General features: G+C 39.1%; 1 protein-coding gene across 7 annotated transcripts in view; it reads left to right on the forward strand.

The window, feature by feature from the left end:
• Positions 1-21,667, forward strand: part of LOC122564109 (elastin-like) — a 286,762-nt gene that overhangs the window by 62,750 nt on the left and 202,345 nt on the right. For all 7 annotated transcript variants that reach the window (XM_043718676.1, XM_043718680.1, XM_043718675.1 and 4 more), the window contains exons 4-9: positions 5,086-5,151; positions 7,993-8,094; positions 12,064-12,132; positions 16,202-16,231; positions 19,237-19,299; positions 20,398-20,424. In XM_043718676.1, the coding sequence (XP_043574611.1) occupies positions 5,086-5,151; positions 7,993-8,094; positions 12,064-12,132; positions 16,202-16,231; positions 19,237-19,299; positions 20,398-20,424 (357 nt within the window). The remainder of the gene's footprint in view (positions 1-5,085; positions 5,152-7,992; positions 8,095-12,063; positions 12,133-16,201; positions 16,232-19,236; positions 19,300-20,397; positions 20,425-21,667) is intronic.

A 21,667-nucleotide genomic window follows, 5' to 3' on the forward strand; every position in this document is an offset into this window, starting at 1 on the left:
CATGACCTGTCCTACCTGCCTATCTTCCTTTCCACCTATCCACTCCACCCTCCTCTCTGACTTATCACCTCCATCCCCACCCCCCCCATGCTTTATTATACTCTATGCTACTTTCTCCCCATCCCTACCCCCTCTCATTTATCTCTCCACTCTGCAGGCACCCTGCCACTATTCCTGATGAAGGGCTTTTGCCTGAAATGTTGATTTTACTGCTCCTCGGATGCTGCCTGACCTGCTGTGCTTTTCCAGCACCACTCTAATCTAGACTCTGGTTTCCAGCATCTGCAGTCCTTGTTTTTACCTAGTTGACCTTAGCCAAAGTACAGCTTTACTATAGCTAAGCAGGATAAACTTATTCAAAGTTAAACATATGTTCCTTGAAGATAATAAAATAAAGACAATAAAAGATAAACGTATTTTCCTAGTTGTATTACAATGAAGTCAAAATCCCTAACTTTCTAATTATACCTAACTAAAAGTGAACAGAGGAATCTAAAACTAGAGGACAGAGGTTTAAGGTGAGAGCAGAGAGATACAAAAGGGTCCAAAGGGGCAATTCTTTCTCACACAGGTTGATGAATGTCTGGAATGGGCTGCCAGAGGTAGTGGTGGAAACAAGGACAATTTTGTCATTTAAGAAACATTTGAGGGATGGGATAGGTATGGAAGAATATAGACCAGCACAAGCAAATGGGACTAGTTTAGTTGTGAAAACTGGGTGGCATGGGCAAGTTGAGCCAAAGTTTCCATGCTATAGAACTTTGTGACTCTATCACATGTAACATTATGATTAATCAGAATGTACAAGCACAACCTCTAATTTCAAGATTTTGATTGAGAGTTATCCCAGTCATGTGTCCTGGATCCCCATTGAAGGACTGTCAACTGGTATTCTGGTCTTTCGTTATCCTTTATCTTGGGAACACAGACTTGCAGACTCTCGTCCCTAACCATATAAGGGTGATGGTAGCTCTTTAAACGTGTGTGTGTGTGTGTGTGTGTGTGTGTGTGTGTGTGAGACACTTCAATTAAAATTTGGACCCTAACTAGTCTAATTGCTCACTTTTTGTAAAAATGCCAGCTGGTTCATATAAGTCTTTTCCAGAGGGAAATTTATCTTCTTTACCTGGTCTCCCCTACTTGTGTCTCTGGACTTGCAGTAATGTAGTTGACTCTGAACAATGGCCGTCATAAGAGACTCAACAGTAATTGCTTACCCATCCACTTACACCCACATTCTCTGAACAAATGAAAAAAAAAAGGATTTCCTGGCTTTCAGCCAATTTTCTAACCCCAGGTACTTTAACTGTTCGAGGATCAGAACTTTTTAAAGCTCCCTAAGAACAGGCTGGCATTGAATGCAAACATTTTTATAAATCATATTTTATATTTTTATACAATATATAAAAAAAGTCTTACAGTGACAGTTTCTCCATTCTAATTCTTTTGTTTCATTCATCAGTTCAAATCTTGGCCAAGAGCCCCCAGTTTGTGAGAACCAGTCCCTGGGGTGATTCCTAATTTGTTGCAGTTCTACATGGGTTTCCTCAAACAGTTAAGTTCTGGGGTAATGGACTGGCTTCCATTAAATATTTATCTGCCCCATCATTTGGTGCCAGATTAATTTTAAAATGATCCTTTCATTTGTGGACAACTTTCTTCCAGACTCAAATGAACTTATGCTTCAAAAGATGTCCGATATAACTAGGCTTTCTTAATTAACAAAACAAGTGAGTTTATTGTTACTCAGTATGTGGAGAAATAGGAACATAACACATATTCACACAGATTAGAAATAAGAAGGGAGTCCAAAAAGATAAATCTTTAAAAAAATGTATGGATCAGTCTATCCATAAAGGATAGTAAACTTTATGGCTGTTGCAGTGGATATTACTGGTAGCATTGACATTGGTAATTGAACAGCTGTTTTTTGTTTTATTATCATATCACAGTCTGAGATACCCCCGGAGATCACAATTTGTCATTCAGTTTCTTCCTTTGAAGCTTCTAATGGCACCTCATTAGGTGTGACATAGTCTCCCAGAAAAAATGAATTTACAACTGCATCAACGTTGGCTGTGTGTCCTTTTTATGTAAACAAGAATATTGAAATGAAATTTCGATATTTTCCATAGATGATTTTGGACTATGATCAGTGATCAAGACGGTAGAGATCTTAGCCTACAGTACGAAAAGAAGTGAAAAGAATAATTTGGCACAGACAGTCTCACACAGGAAAGCTCACATCTTAAATGCATTATCTGGGCTGACATGACATCAATTGTCAAAGTTTACTTGAGAATGTAACTTTTAAATGTTATATGATTTACATATGAAAGAACTGAAACCAACATGTTCATTCTAAAAGATGAGAGACTTGACAAACAATCCAGGTCTTTTTCAATATATAATGTCAGTTACATCACATTGTAAACGTTTGCTATAAAGTCTGTGTCTTATGATCTTATACTCCAGAACTATCTGATGAAGGAGCAGTGCTCCAAAAGGTAGTGCTTCCAAATAAACCTGTTGGACTATAACCTGGTGTTGTGTGATTTTTATCTTCTAAATTCCAATGTGCTGCACTTGTGATGGGTTGGGGAACATATGATTTACATTGGTCAAATAATTTTAACTTCATTGCGGTATTATACAGGATAATTTTCAAAATTTATATTTTGGCAGTCTGCATTCAGTTACCGGGAGTTAAGTTGGGTAGATGGAGTACAAAGCTAAATCACTACAGGGTCAATGTAATAAACTGCAATTAATATTTGCAGTCGTTTGCAGGTTTTTCAACCATAATTGGGGGCGGCACTGTGGCTTAGTGATTAACACCGCTGCCTCACAGCGCCAGGGACCTGGGTTGGATTCCCGCTTCGGACAACTATCTGTGTGGAGTTTGCACATTCTCCCTGTGTCTGTGTGGGTTTCCTTCAGGTGCTCTGGTTTCCCTCCACAATCCAAAGATATGCGGGTCAGGTGAATTGGTCATGCTAAATTGCCCATAGTGTTAGATGTGTAAGTCAGGGGTAAATGTAGGGGAATGGGTTTAGGTGGGGGTGGTGTGGACTTGTTGGGCCAAATGGCCCGTTTCCATCCTGAAGGGAATCTAATCTAATCTAATCATAATTATACCTGGTGGCTCGACTTTCCAGGTGAATATTGCTGCTACATTTGCCCAAGTATTCTGATAGACAGGTACTAATCGGAGCAATGTAGACTGGAGTTGTGCATTGGGACTGTGCAGAATCCCTGTGGTATCTGATTCAGTGAGTTTGCCCTTCATCTGGAAATCTTCAAAGAATCCATTTCAAGTCAGAGAATTCAGAGAGATTTAATTTGCTTGAGCTTAGTGGATACCAAGGAAAAGTTAAAGTTTGACTAACATTGACTCCTAGTAACTTTTAAGGTGAATCACTGGCTCACTGCTGAACAGATTTTTTTTTGCTCAAAGACTTTAATAAAGAGATACAAGTTATTTGATATTTATGCAAATGAGAACAAGAACTATTGACAATCTGACCATAGTACCATGTTTCATGACATTATTCAAATGGTCGTCAGGCAGGTAATGAAAGTATTGTGGTAATAGGTAGTATGCTCAGGAGTCTGGATACTGTTCTGTACAGTCACAACCAGGAGTTTCAAAGGTTGTGTTATTTGCCTGATGCCTGAGTTAAGTGCATCTTGTTGCTAGAAAAGAACTTGGAGATTCAGGGAGATGATACAGCTATCTTGATCCATGAAGAAACTAACAATATAAGTTAAAATAAGAATGATATTTTTGCTGACAGGGTATCAGGAATAAAGGATCAAAATTAAAAGAAGAACCTTAAAAGTAATAATTTCAAGGTTGTTACTTCATCCATGCAATAGTCAGCATTGGAAACAGATACTGAATTAAGTATATAGCTTAAAAATGGGAATGGGAAATAAACATTAGCACCATAAACTAATAGATTTAAAGAATACAGTTTTAAATTAGTCTCAGGATCAGGATGTTACCAGCAAAGTCAGCATTTATTGCCAATCCCTAATTGCCTTGCAAAAGAATTTTGGAAAATTATTGGAAAGATCACTGAAATCACCAGAATGTGAGAACAGAAGAAACAATAAATACAAACTTACATAGCCAGAGGAAATCAACTTCAACCTCAGGAAGTGATATTGCATCTAGAGTCCTAGTTTGGTCCCACCCAAACTGCCATGCAATTCTGGCCATGTTATTAAGAAATACCCATCATGGTATTTGAGGACTCAGAGGAAAAGCTACAAAAACTTCAAATGCTTATTCTGGAAAATAAAACATTTGGAGGTGAAACTGTTAAAATGTTCTGTTTGGCTGCTATCTGAAACAGAACCAGATTCTTTATAACCATATTGTATTCGACATTGCTTTGACCACTATAGGTCCTGAAGCTGCTTTATTGGTAGCATTAAGCACTATATTCTTACCAAGCTAACCGACTCTTCTGCGACAGCTGAGGTGCTGCAAAAATCCTCACTAACCCCTTTTATTCCCGACTCAAACTTGTGATTATCTAAAACTCAGTTGCCTACATTCTAACTTGCATCAAGTCATCAAATCTTCCCTCTTACTAAAACCACATTGGATCCTGATTATGATATTACACAATTAAAAAATTTGTTTAATCTTTCCCATCCCTCCCTATCTCTGTAATCTCTTCCAGCCCTTTAAGTCTTCCACATCTCAGTAATCCTCAATTCATGCTTCTTGTACATTCCCAGTTTTAACCTCTCCACCAACAGGTGAACACACCTTCAACTACTCACTTAAGGCCTTAAAACCCATATGTTTGCCCAGGGTGTTTTTATCATCAGACCTAGTTCCTCCTCAGGTGGTGTATGCAGCTCCACTTTAACACAGGTGGTGAGAAAGAAAGAAAGAAAACTACTGCCAGTTCGATTTGCAAGTACTCCAACATGCAGAAGATAAAAAAGCCGTTGTGTCCAATGGATGCAATTTATCTTGGGTTGGCAATTCAAGGCTTAATATACAAGCAATTCTATTTTAGTTATGTAAAAAGTACTTGGTACTAAACTAATTTTTTTTTATTCCAGGATTACCTGGTTCCATTCCAGGAGCAGCATACCCTTACAAGGCTGGACCTGGAGCTGGAATTTTAGGTAAGAGTCCTCTGCTTTACAGGGAGACTTTTGTTTTCTTCTCATTTTTCTTCTTTGAACTTTGACAGACTTCTCAGAATAGAAGTCTGTTCTGCTTTACATTCCACATTTTCTATCGAGTTTGTTATGGATCATAGAGTGTTACATCATGGAAACAGACCCTTCAGTCCAAACAGTCCAGGCAAACCATAACTCCAAACTAAATTAGTCCCACCCACCTGCGCTTGGCCCATATCCCTCCAAACATTTCTCATTAATGTTCTTATCTAAATATCTTTTAAACATTGTAACTATAGCCCCATCCACCACTTCTTCTGGAAGTTCATTCCACACAGGAACCACACTCGGTAGAAAAAAAAAAGCCTGTCATGTCTTCTTTGGATCTTTCTCCTTTCACCTTAAAAAAATGTCCCCTCGTCTTGAAATCCCCCATCCTAGAGAAAAGACACCATCCATTCACCTTATCGATATCCCCTCATAATTTTATAAACCTCTATAAGGTTACCTCTCAACTTCCTACACTCCAGTGAAAAAGTTCCAGCCTATCCAGCCTCTGCTTGTAACTCAAATTCTCCATTCCTGGCACTATCCTCGTAAATCCTTTCTGAAACCTCTCCAGCTTAATAACATCCTTTCGAAAACAGGGAGACCAGAACTGCACACTACTCCAGAAAAGGCCTCACCAACACTCTGCACAATCTCAACATACATTAGGGACATTTACGGGACTCTTGGATAGGCACATGGAAGTTAGTACAATGAAGGGTAAGTGGGTTAGTCTGATTTTAGAGTAGGATGAAAGGCTGGCACAACATTGAGGGCCACAGGGCCTGTAATGTGCTATACTGTTCTATGTTCTATAACATCCCAAACTCCTATACTCAAAAGATCTAAACAATGAAGGCAAGCATACTAAATGCCTTCTTCACCACCCTTTCTTTTTGTGATGCAGATTTCAAGTAATTATGTCCCAGAACCCCTAGGTCTCTCTGTTCTTCAACACTGTCCAATGCCCTACTTTTAATTCTACAGGTCTTGTCTTTGTTTGTTTTACCAAAATGCAATGCCTTGCATTTCTCCAAACTAAACTCCATTCTTCAGCCCATTGACCCAATTGATCAAAATCTCTTTGTAACCTTAGATAATCTTCTTTACTATAGCACCAATCTTAGTGTCATTGCAAACACTTACTTACCATGTTTCTATATTCTCATGTAAATCATTTATCTAAATGACAAACAAAAATGGATCCAGCACAATTCTTATTCAATGAAGATGAAATTAAGATATATTTTGCTGGTACTGAAGTCTAATCTAGAAACGATTAGCCTGTTTGCATAGCAATATCTTTCAATGCCAATCATATTCTAGCAATAGGTCGAACAAAGGCTAGACTGTTTTACTTCTTCCCTGTTTCTTCTCAGTTGCCGTTCATAAGGATTTGCAATTAAGCATTGCAATGCCATACTGACAGGAGAAAATACATTTCTATTTTAGCTCCAGGTGACAGACTAGTTGCAAACAACAGGAGCAACATCCTACTATATTCATATAGCACCTTTGACTTAGTGAAGTGCTTCATTAGATCTTTATCCCAAATCATAAAAGGGATTGGTAGGAAAGATGACTAAATGTTTGGTGAAAGGGATAGGTTTTAAGCGTAACCCTAACCCTTTCACAGGAAGAAGGTAAGGAAAAGTGTAAGGTGGCTTATCAAAGTCATTCCAGAACTCAGCACCTTAACCAAAGGCAGGGGCACATTAAACTGAAGATGTTCAAGAGTACATAATTTGAGAAACTCAAATATTTCAGAGTTTTATAACTAAAGAAGATTACAGAGTTAGATTGCAAAGCCATGGAGGCATTTGAAAAGAAGAATAGGGACTTTAAAATTGAGGCATTGCTTAACCAGGAGTGAGCTTAGATTTGTGAAAAGGGCAGTGATGGATGAAAGGACTTGGCACAAGTTAGAATGTAGGCATAAGAAATTGTGATTACATAAATTCTATGTATTGTGATCTGAGGGAGACGAGCTAGAAGAGTGTTAAATAGACAAGACTCAGAATAGTGAATACATGAATAAGTGGTTCAGCAACACAAGAGCTAAGGAGGAGACAGAATTAGATTCTAGTTTGTGTGAGAGGTATGCTAGGAAGCTCAGCGTGAGCTTAAATGTAGCTTTTAACTTTGAACTTTAAAACAGTCTGGTTCAGCTTCAAATAGTTGTTATGTAGCAGGGATGAAGTTGGTGGCTTCAGGCTGACAATTGTGGTAGGAGGACATTTCTGTCCATCCAATATTGGATGCCTTGTGACAATTTTGAAGTGGCAGTGCAATTGATAGAGATGGTGATAAGAGTTCTGAGCACTGTCAGCATACATGTGCAAACTCAGACTAATGACTCAGTTTTTGGATTATGTTGCCAAGGCAGCATCATGGGGATGACAAATAGGAGAGGAATAAGGATAGGTCTTTCAGGGAAATCAAAGATTAGTGTGAAGAGGTGGAAAGGGAAGCCATTATAGGTGATTCATCGGTAAGAACGGAATCAGGATAATGAAGTGTTCTCCAGCTGAACAAGGTGGCGAGGCTTTGAAGGAAGATAGTGTGGTCAACCGAGTCAAATGCGCCACAGAATGATAAAGAACAACAGAGGGATAACTTTCTTTTGTCACTACCACACTACCAATAAATGTATGACTTGAAAAGAGTCTTTTGGTATTGTGGAAGAGGAATTCCAGGAACGATGGACATTTATTTGGGAAGCACAACACATTTGAAGAGTATTCAAAATTCAGGAAAACATCATTTTTCACCTTTTATGTATTTTATATTTTCCAGGTGCTGGAGTTCCAGGTGCTGGAGTTCCAGGTGCTGGAGTTCCAGGTGCTGGAATTCCAGGTGCTGGAGTTCCAGGTGCAGTTGTGCCAGGGTTATATCCAGGTATGAGTCAATATTGTCTTGGTATGCGTGTGTATAGTAATTGCAACCGATGATTTTTGTACTGGTAATCTTATAGGTTGGATGGTCTCCCAAACCCATTATTTTACCTCTCATTTTTATTGTGAGCACTGAAATTGCACTGACACCTCTTGGGTTAACTTCTTCAAATGTATCTTTGGAAGGAGATAAAATTAGTTTTCTTTGAGTCAAAAATTAAATGTTGAATGAGCAGTTTTCTAACACTAACCTGTCACTGCACTTATGGTTCGTTACATTGATTTTTAACAGGACAAATAACAAAAGCTTTAAGAAGTTGGCAAAATGAAACAATCATGAGTATAAATGGTATAAAGGTGATGCAAAATTGAGGTGGGATATAAAGCTATCTTGTATCATAAAGTAAGATACCAGTTATACTCAACATTACATAATAACTGCTAAGTAATCCTGCATTACATGCAGGGAGCTTTTCAAACTGCAGTTTTTGTGATATGTATTTATAAAATGATTTTTCATGTTTGATTTGTTAATTCCTCCATGTATTTGTCAAAATGACATAGAGACATTCTTCCTCTTAAATGTTTCCTAAATTCATGCTGACACTCCAAACTGAAAAGGATGAAAAAGAGTTGTATGGTGAATTGTAGTGAAGGTGTATACTATACTACTGTTCTTTGGAAACTTGGCTTCTGAAGTAGAAGTAAATGGATTTTTATTTTTCAGTTCTGTGATATGTGACTTTTTTCTCAGGTTCATAAACTTGTTTTCTAGTAGTGGGTGAAAACAGCATTTCTAAAAATATCAAGTCATTTGGACTAAATGACTAGCCAAGCTACCTGGTGAGATAAATGTTTACTAATGTAGTGATTGGAACCAGGTAGACCTTTGTTGACTGTGAGGCTCTTGATTGGGGTTGTTAACCTGGGTCAATCAGAAAGGCCTGAATCTCCTCAGTTCAGGCGACTAACTCTGAGTTGGTTGGCAACAGCCAATGTACTGCGCACAATTAAGTAAAGGGTGACTTGGTGATGGGGTACTGGCCTCTGTGCAGTTATCTTAACCAAGTTAGAACATAAAACATAGAACAGTACAGCACAGAACAGGCCCTTCCGCCCACGATGTTGTGCCGACCATTAATCCTCATGTAAGGTAAACCTAATGTACGAACCCTCAAATTTCTGTGACCATATGCATGTCCTGCAGTTTCCTAAATATCCCTAATGACCTCGCCTCCACAACAGCTGTTGGCAACGCATTCTATGCTCCCACAACTCTCTGCGTAAAGAACCCGCCTCTGACAACCCCTCTATACTTTCCGCCAAACAGCTTAAAACTATGACCTCTCGGGTTAACAATTTCTGCCCTGGGAAAAAGTCTCTGGCTATCAACTTTATCTATGCCTCTCATTATCTTATGCACCTCAATTAGGTCCCCTCTCTTCCTTCTTTTTTCCAGTGGAAAAAAGTCCGAGCTCAGTCAACCTCTCTTCTTAAAATAAGCCCTCCAATCCAGGCAGCGTCCTGGTAAACCTCCTCTGAACCCTCTCCAAAGCATCAACATCTTTCCTATAATAGGGCGACAAGAACTGGACACAGTATTCCAAGTGCGGTTTAACCAAAGTTTTATAGAGTTGCAACAAGATCTCACGGCTCTTAAACTCAATCCCCCTGTTAATGAAAGCCAAAACACCATATGCTTTCTTAACAACCCTGTCCACTTGGGTGGCAATTTTAAGGGATCTATGTACCTGCACACAAAGATCCCGCTGTTCCTTCACACTGCCAAGAATCCTGTCTTTAATCCTGTCTTTAATCCTGTACTCAACTTTCAAGTTCGACCTCCCAAAATGCATCACTTCGCATTTATCCAGGTTGAACTCTATCTGCCACCTCTCAGCCCATCTCTGCATCCTGTCAATGTCACGTTGCAGCCTACAACAGTCCTCTATACTGTCAACGACACCTCCAACGTTTGAGTCGTCTGCAAACTTGCTAACCCATCCTCCAATCTCCTCATCCAAGTCATTAATAAAAATTACAAAGAGTAGGGGCCCAAGAACAGAGCCCTGTGGAACACCACTCACCACTGACTTCCAGGCAGAATACTTTCCTTCCACTACCACTCGCTGTCTTCTGTTGACCAGCCAATTCTGTATCCACACAGCTAAATTTCCCTGTATCCCATTCCTCCTTACCTTCTGAACGAGCCTACCATGGGGAACCTTATCAAATGCCTTGCTGAAGTCCATATACACCACATCCACTGCTGGACCCTCATCAACTTGTCTAGTAACATCCTCAAACAACTCAATAAGATTTGTGAGGCATGACCTGCCCCTCACAAAGCCGTGCTGACTGCATTTAATCAAGCCATGCTCTTCCAGATGGTCATAAATCCTATCCCTCAGAATCCTTTCTAACACCTTGCAGCTGACAGACGTGAGACTGACTGGTCTGTAATTGCTGGGGATTTCCCTATTTCCTTTCTTGAAGAGAGGAATTACAGTTGTCGCCCTCCAGTCCTCAGGTACGACTCCTGTGGAGAGCGAGGATGCAAAGATCTTCGCAAGCGGTGAAGCAATCACATTTCTCACTTCCCAAAGCAGCCAAGGACAAATCTAGTCTGGCCCTGGCGACTCGTCAATCTTAATGTTTGTCAAAATTTTCAGCACATCAACTTCCTCAATCTCTATTCGTTCCAGCATGCTTACCTGCTCCTCAATGGTTTCATTCACTACAAGGTCCTTTTCTTTAGTAAAGACAGAGGCAAAAAACTCATTTAGGGTTTCCCCTACCTCCTCAGACTCTATACACAGGTTCCCAATGCTATCCCTGATCGGCCCTACTCTTTCTTTGATCATTCTCTTATTTCTCACATACGTGTAAAATGCCTGTGGATTGTCCCTAATCCTTCCTGCCAAGTCTTTTTTGTGCCCCCTCCTGGCTCTCCTCAGACTATTTTTGAGCTCCTTCCTCGCCTGCGTGTAATCCTGTAGAGCCAAGCAAGATCCTTGCTTCCTCCACCTTACACAAGCTGCCTTCTTTCTTTTGATGAGAAGCTCCTCTGCTCTCGTCATCCAAGGTTCCTTTATCTTACCCTTTCTTGCCTGTCTCAGAGGAACACATTCCTTAAACAGTCTCCACATGTCTATAGTGCCCTTTCCATGGAACAATTGCTCCCAGTCCATGCTTCCCAATTCACATCTGACAGCATCATAGTTTCATTTTCCCCAATTAAATATCCTCCCATTGTGCCTGCTTCTCTTCTTCTCCATAGCTATGTAGAAGGTGAGGCAATTGTGGTCACTATCACCAAAATGCTCTCCCACCGCAAGATCTGACATCTGCCCCAGCTCATTGCCCGAGCACCAAATCCAAACTGGCCTCTCCCCTCGTCAGCCTGTCAACGTACTGAGTTAGGAAACCCTCCTGAACAGACCTTACAAAAACAGCACCTTCCAAACTATCTGCTCGAAGGAGGTTCCAATCAATATTGGGAAAGTTAAAGTCAGCCATTACAACAACCCTACTACATTCACACTTTTCCAAAATCTTTCTTCAATCTCCCTGCTGCTATTGGGGGGCCTGTAGTAAACCCTTGTATAAATAAATGAGCATGCTCCTTGCTGAATTGTACCTTGAAATGGCAATTGGCAGCTCATGTGTCTTGAGCTTTGAATTTGCACAATTTACTTAGGCTCCTGTCTGGGATGCCTTTATAATGGCCCAGCTTAAAATAGGTTGGATCAGATATGACCTTAAATTTGACTGTAGTACTCAGATTTTAGAGTGTCACTGTTGTATTCATGTCTTATAGTCAGGATTAAATTTAAAACATGTCTTTTTTAAATTGTATTAAATATAATGTAAAATGGTTAAATTTATAAGGCAAAGTGCAATGTGTTTTTTTTTGCATTTATTAAAAGCAAAGAAGTTTATTTCTGTGAAGTATTTTATGTTATATTTCAAGGTGCAAGAACTCATGGACTGGGTGTGCTTCCTGGTGTACCAACTGGGACTGGTTTGAAAGCTAAACCAGGTAGGGAAAGTTTTAACATTTGTGTTGAATATTCCCTCTATTGGTAATATTTTAGAATATTCTAAGATCTGTTTGATGTATACCTGTATAAGGTATGACAATCAATATAAAGGCAAAAGCATACCTGTCACTATTTGAACTGTCATATGTTAAAAGATGCATTTGCTATACCTGTAATATTGGTATGAAGTATCCTTTTTTTTTGTATAAATTTTTAGTTATACTTTAAATGTGTGTTGAGTTGTGGCCAAATCCGACACTGGAGAAAAGTAGAATGAGACTTCTGGAAAAGTTTCAAGTGATTATTAATTTTCACTTTCAGCAGCTTGGGTAAATAAAAAAAGTTAATGGGAGTTGAAACACCCTAATCTAAATGCTAAATATGAATACTTATGGGGAGAAATCTGTTCACAGTGCTTCTTCTGGCAACACTGCAGACTTGTCAATTCCATCAGAGTAGGCAATGCTGTTGCATGGGCTGTCGATTTGTCAATTCCATCAGAGCAAGCAATGCTGTTGCATGGGCTGCAGCACATTTGCCATCACCATCATTATAGAAGACTACATCTCTCATTGGTAACAGTCTGCAGCACTGCCTGCAATCACCCTGCTCTCACTTCTCAGGGAATCAAAATAATCTGTGCAGCACCACTAGGAAGAAAGCTGCTTGAGTGAATTTACCTCCTGACTTAAATTATCTTAATGCCTTCCCAAAGGGGAAAGAACGGTTTAAAGAAAGACTTCAGCAATATTTGAACATACTGTCATACTTGAGCTCCATTTCGAGATCTATATGACAAGTCAGACCCACGTGTCACTCACAGGTTTTACTTATTTAACTTCGGGTCTAGTGATCATAATTCTGTTTTAAGCTCGTTTATGGAAAAGCATAAACCTTCCATCTAAATTAAAGTTTTTAATTGGAGTACACTAAATTTAATAGTATGAAACAAGAGCTTTCAAAAATTTACTGTTCACAGGTAAAGGAATGACTGATAACTGGGAGGCTTTCAAAAGTATGATGACACGAGTTCAGAGTCATTATGTTCTTGTTAGAGTGAAAGGTAATGTTGGTAGTATTAGAGAACAATATATGGATAAAGATATTGAGGTTCTAGTTAAGAATAAAAAAATTATAGATATAAATAACTGGGTTCAAATGAATAGCTTGAACGGTATACAGAGAAACCTTGATTCTTCGAACAAGATGAGCAGGCACTATTTTGTTTGGATAATTGATTATTCGGTTAATTGATTTAATGCCTTTCCTCTGGGGCTTGGAGTTTTCTTCTCGTCCGCTTCTCGTTCAGGAGATGAGGCAGCAGCACACCACTGGTGAGCGCCCGTACCCCTGTCGCCCCCGCTTGCCTGCCAATCCCGTCCGCCCTCACCCACCATCCAGTCCCCGTCCATGCCCCCACGTCCAATCTGGCTGTCCTGTTTACCCCCACCCCTATCCATCCATCCCCATCTCCCCCACTGCGGGGTAGCCGGACTGGACACCAACAGTAAGACTGCTGCTGCCTTTGTGGTCGAGTCTCCAAATAATATGCACGCACACAACCACACACACAATTTTTTACCGCAACTTTTTCACAGGTTCCATTTTTGCCCTGTACAGGACGATGTTGGAGAAATCTGGGGCAGGGGGGGTTTAGGGTACACCTCTTTACAGAACTCCAGGGAAAGTGTGGGGGAGAGAGAGAGGGCAGGAGGTCAATCATTTGGAGATGGTGCCTGGGCTCCCATCAATGTCCAAGGTTGTTCTCTGCAGCATTTCAGTAAGCTGAGTTCAGTTTTAATCATTGTGAACAAAAGATGCGATCAGTGTTGGAAACACGTCTTTGATGTAATGTTTCTATCGGGACCTTGAGATTTTCTTCGGATAATCCAAATTCGGATAATTGATATTCGGATAATCGAGGTTCCTCTGTAAAGGGTATAGCGGCCTTCTTAAGAGGGAGATCAGGACGGCAAAGAGAAGTTATAAGATAATCTTATTTGCCAAGACTAAGGATAATCCAAAGAGATTCTATAAGTACATTAAGAGAAAGAGCGCTACTACAGAGAGAGTGGGGGCCCTTAAAGATCAATGGGGTTATCTTTGTGTTGAACCTCAGGAGCTGGGAGAGATATAAAATTAATATTTAACATTTGTTGTTACTGGGGAGGAAAATAAAGGAAGCTGGAGAATTCAGGGAAATAAATATTAATGTTTTCAAAACAGTTCACTTTCTAGAAGAGGAAGTGCTGGAGGTCTTAAAAAATATAAAGGTGTATAAATCTCTGGGGACTGATTTAGAGTATCCCAGGAATTTGTGGGAAGTTAAGGAGGAAGTTGCAGGACCTCGTGCAGAAGTATTCGCATCTATAAATAAGGATGAGGTGCCAAATACTGGGCGAGTAGCTAGTGTTGTGCCTTTAAGAGGGGATTTAACGAAACTGTAGTCTTAAGATTCTGACTTTGGAGATCGGTAAGTTGTTGGAAGTGATTCTGAAATATAGGATTGATATGCATTTGGAGAGGCAAGGAAGAATTAGAGATAGTCAGCATGTTTCGTTTGAGGGAAATCATGTCTTACAAACTTGATTGAGTTTTTTGAGAAAGGAACCAAAAAAAAATTGAGAGCAGAATAGGACATGTTATTTACTTGGACTTTATTAAAATCTTTGATAAGGTTCTACATGGTAGACTAATTAGTAAAGTTAGATCACATGGGATTCAGGGATGTTTTGAAGAGTGTGCAGCGGAAGTTGACCAGATGTTTCCTGGTATGGAGAGTGCTAGCTATGGAGAGATGTTGACTAGATTAGGATTATTTTCATTAGAAGGACAGAGGTTGAGGGGATATCTGATTGAGATATACAAAATAATGAGACATATAGACAAGGTAGATAGCAAGAAGTGTTTTTCCCAGAGTCCGGGACTCAATAACTAGGGGTCACGAGTTCAAGGTGAGAGGGAAAAGTTTAAGGGAGATATGCATGAGAAGTTCTTTACACAGAGGGATGTGGAATGCGTTGCCAGCAGAGGTGGGCAATATGGCATCATTTAAGATGTATCTAGACAGATACATGAATGGGCAGGGAGCAGATCTTTAGAAAATAGGCAACAAGTTTAGACAGGGGATCTGGATCAGTGCAGGCCGAAGGCCTGTTTCCTATGATGTAATTTTCTATGTTCTTTGTTCTTTGAGAAGTTAGATTTTTAATTGGTAATGGGTTGAAGGGTTAAGGGGAGAAGGCAGGAAAATGAGGATGAGGAGCGGATCAGCCATGATCTAATGGTAGAGCAGACTCGATGGGCTGAATGGCCGAATTCTGTTCCTATTTCTTCTTTACTTGTGAACTTATTGAAGCATAAGATTCTTAAGGGACTTGACAGGGTAAATGTTGAGAGGATGTTTCCCCTCATGAGAGAGTTTAGAACAAAGAGCATAGTCTCAGAATAAAGGAGTGCTAATTTAAGACTGAGATAAAGAGGAATTTCTTCTGTCATGTCTGAGGCAACACCACAAAGTGTGAAAACATCTCCGGACCAATAATGTTTCTCAGGATATGCAATAGCCTTTTAAAGGTGGCACAGCTCCAGGGATGCTGGTCTGCTATGGCATTTCTGAACAGTGGCAAGTCCTTCTGGATATTGTGAAATGATAGAATCAAGTTAGTTTCAGTTCAGAGAGGTACCTCAGAGTCGTTAATGAGATATTTTTCAGACAATATGACAAGGAATCTCCCTGGGCCTCGGGTAGAGAAACCCTTCATGGAACTCAACTAAATTGACATGTTGCCAAAATATTAAGATTCAGCCCTTGTTATTCCTGACTTCCCAAGATGTCTAATATGTATCTGAGTGCATTCTTGAATTGGAGAAACTGAATGATCTTTGTAAGGTGAGACAATTACCAATTTGCCAGTGTGAAACATCAAAAACATTGTGTAGAAAACAGTAAACAAATTATTTTCAATCTATTTGGTGGAGCCCTTCTTACATTTGATAATTACTATGTAATATTTAGATTGATTTCCTATTGCATTTTGTAATTTGTCATTCTGGCTCTTATTGCAGGTGTTGGTGGCCAGTATGGGTACCCAGCAGGTAAAGATAGATTACTTGCTATCTATTTATATCTATACCTAATCTAATATTGACACTTGTAATGTAGTATAACAGAAATAAGCAACTAAAATAGATCCTAAGCCTAAGCAAGTCAGAATATATTCTATTAGCTATTAAATACATTGTTGTATAAATGTAGAATCATTCAGAGGATAAAATTACTGTAAACCGGAATTCCATTATACAGAAAATTATCAATGATTTTCAAAGTCCTTATACACTACATAAATTGAGTAACATAATCAAGCATCTGCTACTTCATTAATAAACTCAATCAAGTTAGTTAAACACGATTTGACCTTAACAAAACTATGTCGAGAATGTGGTGCTGGAAAAGCATAGCAGATCAGGCAGCATCCGAGTAGCAGGAGAATCGGTGTTTCGGGCATAAGCCCTTCATCAGGAAAGAAGAGCTTATGCTCGAAACGTCGATTCTCCTGCTCCTGCGATGCTGCATGACTAGCTGTGCTTTCCAGCATCACACTCTCGACTCTGATCTCCAGCATCTGCAGTCCTCACTTTTTCCTTACCAAAACTGTGTTGACTAAGCTTAATTAAACCATACTTATCCAACTGATTTAATTTTACTTCAGCTTATTTGTCAATGTTTTCCTACTATTGATGTTAAACTGCTTGGTCAGTAGTTATTGTGTTTATCTTTGCATCCTTATTCAAACAAAAAAGTTGCAATTCTCTCATACTTAAGCACCATTTCATTTAGTATACGGCAGTGTAAGTTTATCATATTAAGAATTGAACAAAGAATATTTTGAAAAGGTGCGAAACTAAGACATGTTGATATTCAAAAAGACGTAGTTGTCATTGGACAAAGACACAAAGTTAGTATGCAATTTGGAGGGAAATGACAATTAGCCCTTGGTTTAAGGAAATTTAGCAAATTGAATCCACAATTGGCTGAGTGGTAGGAAGCTAAGGATGATGGTTGATTGGTGTTTTTCTGTTTGGAAGTCCGTGTCCAATGGGCTCCCACAGGTCCTTACTGTTTTGGTTTATATAAATGATTTAAATGTTGGAGGGTTGATCAGTAAGTTTACAGATGATATAAGAAAATTGCTGGGATGCTAAATATGGAGGCATATAGCCTCAGATTACAAGGGGATATGGGGCTGATCATTTAGATGTAGTGGTGGCAAATGGAATGCAATCTGGATAAATGTGAGGTAATGCACTTGGGCAGGACAAACTAGGCAGGGAATATTTGATAGACAGTAGACACCTGGGAAGCACTGAGGATCAGAAGGACAGTGGTCTGTGGGTCCACCGGTCATTTAAGGTATCAGAACAAGTGGATAAAGTGGTTAAGACGTGGACCTTTATTTGCCAAAGCATAGAGTTTAAGAGCAAGAAGGTTATATTGGGACTATATAAGATAGAGGTTAGACCACATCTACAGAATTGTGTGCAGTTCTAGAATCCACATTATAAGAGAGATAAGATTCCACTGTAGAGGGTGCAAAGAAGGTTTATCAAGGTGTTGCCTTGTCTAGGGAGTTTCAGTTATGAAGAGTGATTGGACAGACTGCAGTTGTTCCCTTTAGAGGAGATTGAGAGGGGACTTCATTGAGATATGTAAAAATTATGAGGGGTCTAGGTAGAATCGATAGGAAAAAACATTTCCCCTTGATGGAGGGATCAGTGACCACGGGCATAAATTTAAAGGTACAGAGCAGAAGGTTTAGGTAGAGGAAATGAGAAAATATTTTTTCTCCCAGACAGTGATTGGAATCTGGAATTACTGCCTGTAAGGGTAATTAAAGGCAGAAGCCTTCCATGGCATTTAAAGGTATTTAGATGTGCAGTTGTGATGCCAAGGCATATAAAGCTATGGGCTAAGTGCTGAAAAATGGGACTAAAATATTTACGTGGCAGCTTTTGACTAGCATTGTCATGATGGGCCAAAGGGCCTTTTACTCTGCTGTAAATCTCACAAAAATTGGAATAAAGCAACCTTGCGAAAATTATATAGAGCCTTGGTGAGAGCATACAGGCTCGCAGTTTTGGTCTCCATTTCTGAAGAAGCAGATACTTGTCTTGGAAGTGATACAGGAAGGGAGCATTAGGATTGATTTCTTGAATGAATGGGTAGTCCTTTAATGAGAGACTGAATAAATTGGAGCTGACCTTTTCTGAAGTTTAGGAGAATAAGAGATGGTCGCCTTGAAACTTCCAAGATTCTGAAGGTTCTGGGTAGGGTGTTAGCCATGATCATATTCAGCTGCAGAGTAGGATGGAGGGGCCATTTGAAATGCTTTTGCTCATTTATCCAATGTTGTAAAATATTTTTCACTTTCTTCACAAGCTAGTCACTTTCTTTGTTAAAGGCAAGTCATTAATTTTCCTTACTTTGTTAATAGGTTTGAATGACCTCAGCAATACATTTGTACATATTGTAATTTAATTTCACCTGGCCCCAAGCGTTACTTATTAACTAGAACTAAGCCTCATAATTTACATGTGAACAGAAGCAATCCACTCAATTCAGTTGGCCCACACTGGTAATTATGCTGCATATGAACCTCCTACAGACTGCATCTAATCTTAGCAGTGTATACTTATAATGCTTTCTGTCTTCTTGTATTTGAGACAGTCAATAATTACATCGATATTACTTTCCTCAAATACTCCATATTATAGCAAGATCCACATTCTAATTATTGTGTAAGAAAGTTTTTTTTTCTTCTGAATTCATTATTGGATTTATGAGTTGTTGTCTTATTGATGTAGTCTAATTTTTGGGCTCCTGCGCACATGGAAGTATCAACTCTACAGCTGCCCAGACAAATTTTAAACTGTTGTCATCATTCAGTTTTCCTTTGTCTAAAGAAAGGAACCTCAGCCTTCTTTCATACATACACTTATTTGTTCTTTTAGATCAGAAGATGAATATCATCACACCCTTAGCTTGCCTACATTTAACTGTACATTAAAATTGATTCCTTTAATTTTCTTATTCATTCTGATAGGTTATGGTGGCTTTGGAGTAGGAGTACCTGTTGGTTATCCTGTGCTCTCTCCTAAACTACCAGGTATGTACAGTTTGTTAAATCATGTTTAGTAATACAAATGATTATGCAGAGATAAAAGTGAGCAAGTATAGCAGAATTGAGAGGCTAGATTTCAGCAGAAAAGCACATTGCCTTTATTTAGAAATGAGAGATGAAAAATCGGGCATGTTGATATCTACTCTTTTGGGTGTACCCCAAGTGCTCTGAAATTGAATTTGTGGCACACATACATAGTGTGAGGGTGAGTCATAACATGCAGTATTGTAGGTATTACAGCATGTACAATGAATGCCCACCAGAATTATGCAAGATATTGGCATCAATCTACGTGCAGCACTGTTTTGTAACTTAGTAGTCCAGCTGACACGGTATCTTAACCTTAGGTTCATTAAGCAGCAGGAATGATTGCATATCAATGAGTTTTAAATAGGTAATTAACCTATCAATTTGTTGCTGGCTAATTTCTTCTGTCTGTTTGTATGATTCTTGAAGTTTGGAGGGCTTTTGTGGTGCAGTGGTAGTATCCTTACCTCTGAGCCAAGAGACCCAAGACCACCTGCTCCAGAGTTTTGAAAAAACATTTATGTACAGATTGATTATAAAATGTTTAGAGGTGTCTGGGCAGATGGTGGCAAAGTAGAAATGTCACTAGACTAGTAACCTGGCCGCCAGAGCTAAAGCTCTGGGAATGTTGGTTCAACTCTCAACTCATCTGGTGGAATTTAAAAAGGTTTTTTTGCACAGATAACTGAGTTAGATAATTCAAATCCCACCCACCCCAGAGATGCTGTAACAGATTGATTAAAAATAATGTTGGATCTTGTGGCACAGTGACAGTGTCTCCACCTCTGAGTCAGGGATCCATGTTCAAATTCCTCAGAAGTGTTTAATGACGTTTGGAAGTATTTGATGCTTTCTATGGTTGTTTGGAGAATATGATAATTGAGGGAATAGCAATAGGTATGTTCCAATTTCTTCTATCACACAATGTTATATGACTATATTATGCCCATGCTTTCACATTTATCACTAGTTTTCAGACTCTGTACAGGATGTAATTTAATACAAACTAGATTTTATTGTTGAATTATATTACGAACGTTATTATTTATATTGCAGGTGGCTATGGAATTCCATACAGTGCTGGTAGGTTCTTTCTTTAAAATCTGTTACAACATTGTAAAACTAAATTCAGTAATGCAATTCCATTAATCTTGATGCCGTAACACTGCTGGTATTACCACAGTATCTTTTAATTTTGTAATGATGGCAGTGTATCCACAGAATTTCTGTGTGCCTGTGGTACTATGTGACAATATGTTTGAGGAGAATTGAACACTACTTAGAGATAATGATTTATTGAAGCAGATACACTGTTATCACAAAGATTATTTAGCATATTGGCATTTACATCAATGGACAAGTCTAGTAAATGTGAAATGTATTTGCAATTTCCTGATATGTAAGGCTGTCAGACAAAAGCTCTCATATATTCCAAATATTTGAAATATATAAAGTTAATATATAAATGTTGTCAAAAATTGCATTTCTTAGTATTCTCACAAATTAAATGAATATATTACTGAAAACAATGATAAAAAGGTCTAGCTGTAATTTTCTGGATAATGTTCCCGGTCCTAGACTACTAGAACTCAAGCAGTGCTAGGCCTTGAAGGCCACCTGCAGTGTTGTCCGTTATAAAATCAAAAATGTGCCAGTAGACATGTTGTAGCCACAGCACATCTAAGGAGTACTAGGACATGCAAAGATATAGATGACAACCACCAACAGAATTTGCTAGGGTTGGTTGAATTTTATATGCGGTACATTGCAATATATACATTTTATTTGGAATAGAACCTGATCAGGTATATCCCAGAGCTTTGTGGGAAGCTAGGGAAGAGATTGCTCGGCACCTTGCTGAGATATTTGTATCATCGACACAATGGGTGTGGTGCCAGAAGATTGGAAGTTGGCTGATGTGATACCATTATTTAACAAAGGTTGCAAGTAAAAACCAGGAGTCTATAGACCAAATGAACCTTATGTCAGTGGTGGGTAAGTTGTTGCAGAGGATTCTGAGGGACAGGATTTACACGCATTTGGAAAGGCAGGGACTGATTAGGGATAGTCAACATGGCTTTGTTTAAGGGAATCTGTGTCTCACTGTCTTGATTAAGTTTTTTGAAGAGGTAGCAAAGAAGATTAATGAAGACAGGGTGGTAGATGTCTGTATGGAATTCAGCAAAACATTTGATGAGGTTCCAAACAGTAGACTGGTTAGTAAGGTTAGACCACATGGGAGCCAGGGGGAGCTAGCCAATGAGATGCAAAATTGGCTTAAGGATAGGAGACAGAGGGTGGTGGTAGAGGGTTGCTTTTCAGACTG

Source organism: Chiloscyllium plagiosum, chromosome 28 (assembly GCF_004010195.1).
Source record: "Chiloscyllium plagiosum isolate BGI_BamShark_2017 chromosome 28, ASM401019v2, whole genome shotgun sequence".
NCBI lineage: Eukaryota > Metazoa > Chordata > Chondrichthyes > Orectolobiformes > Hemiscylliidae > Chiloscyllium > Chiloscyllium plagiosum.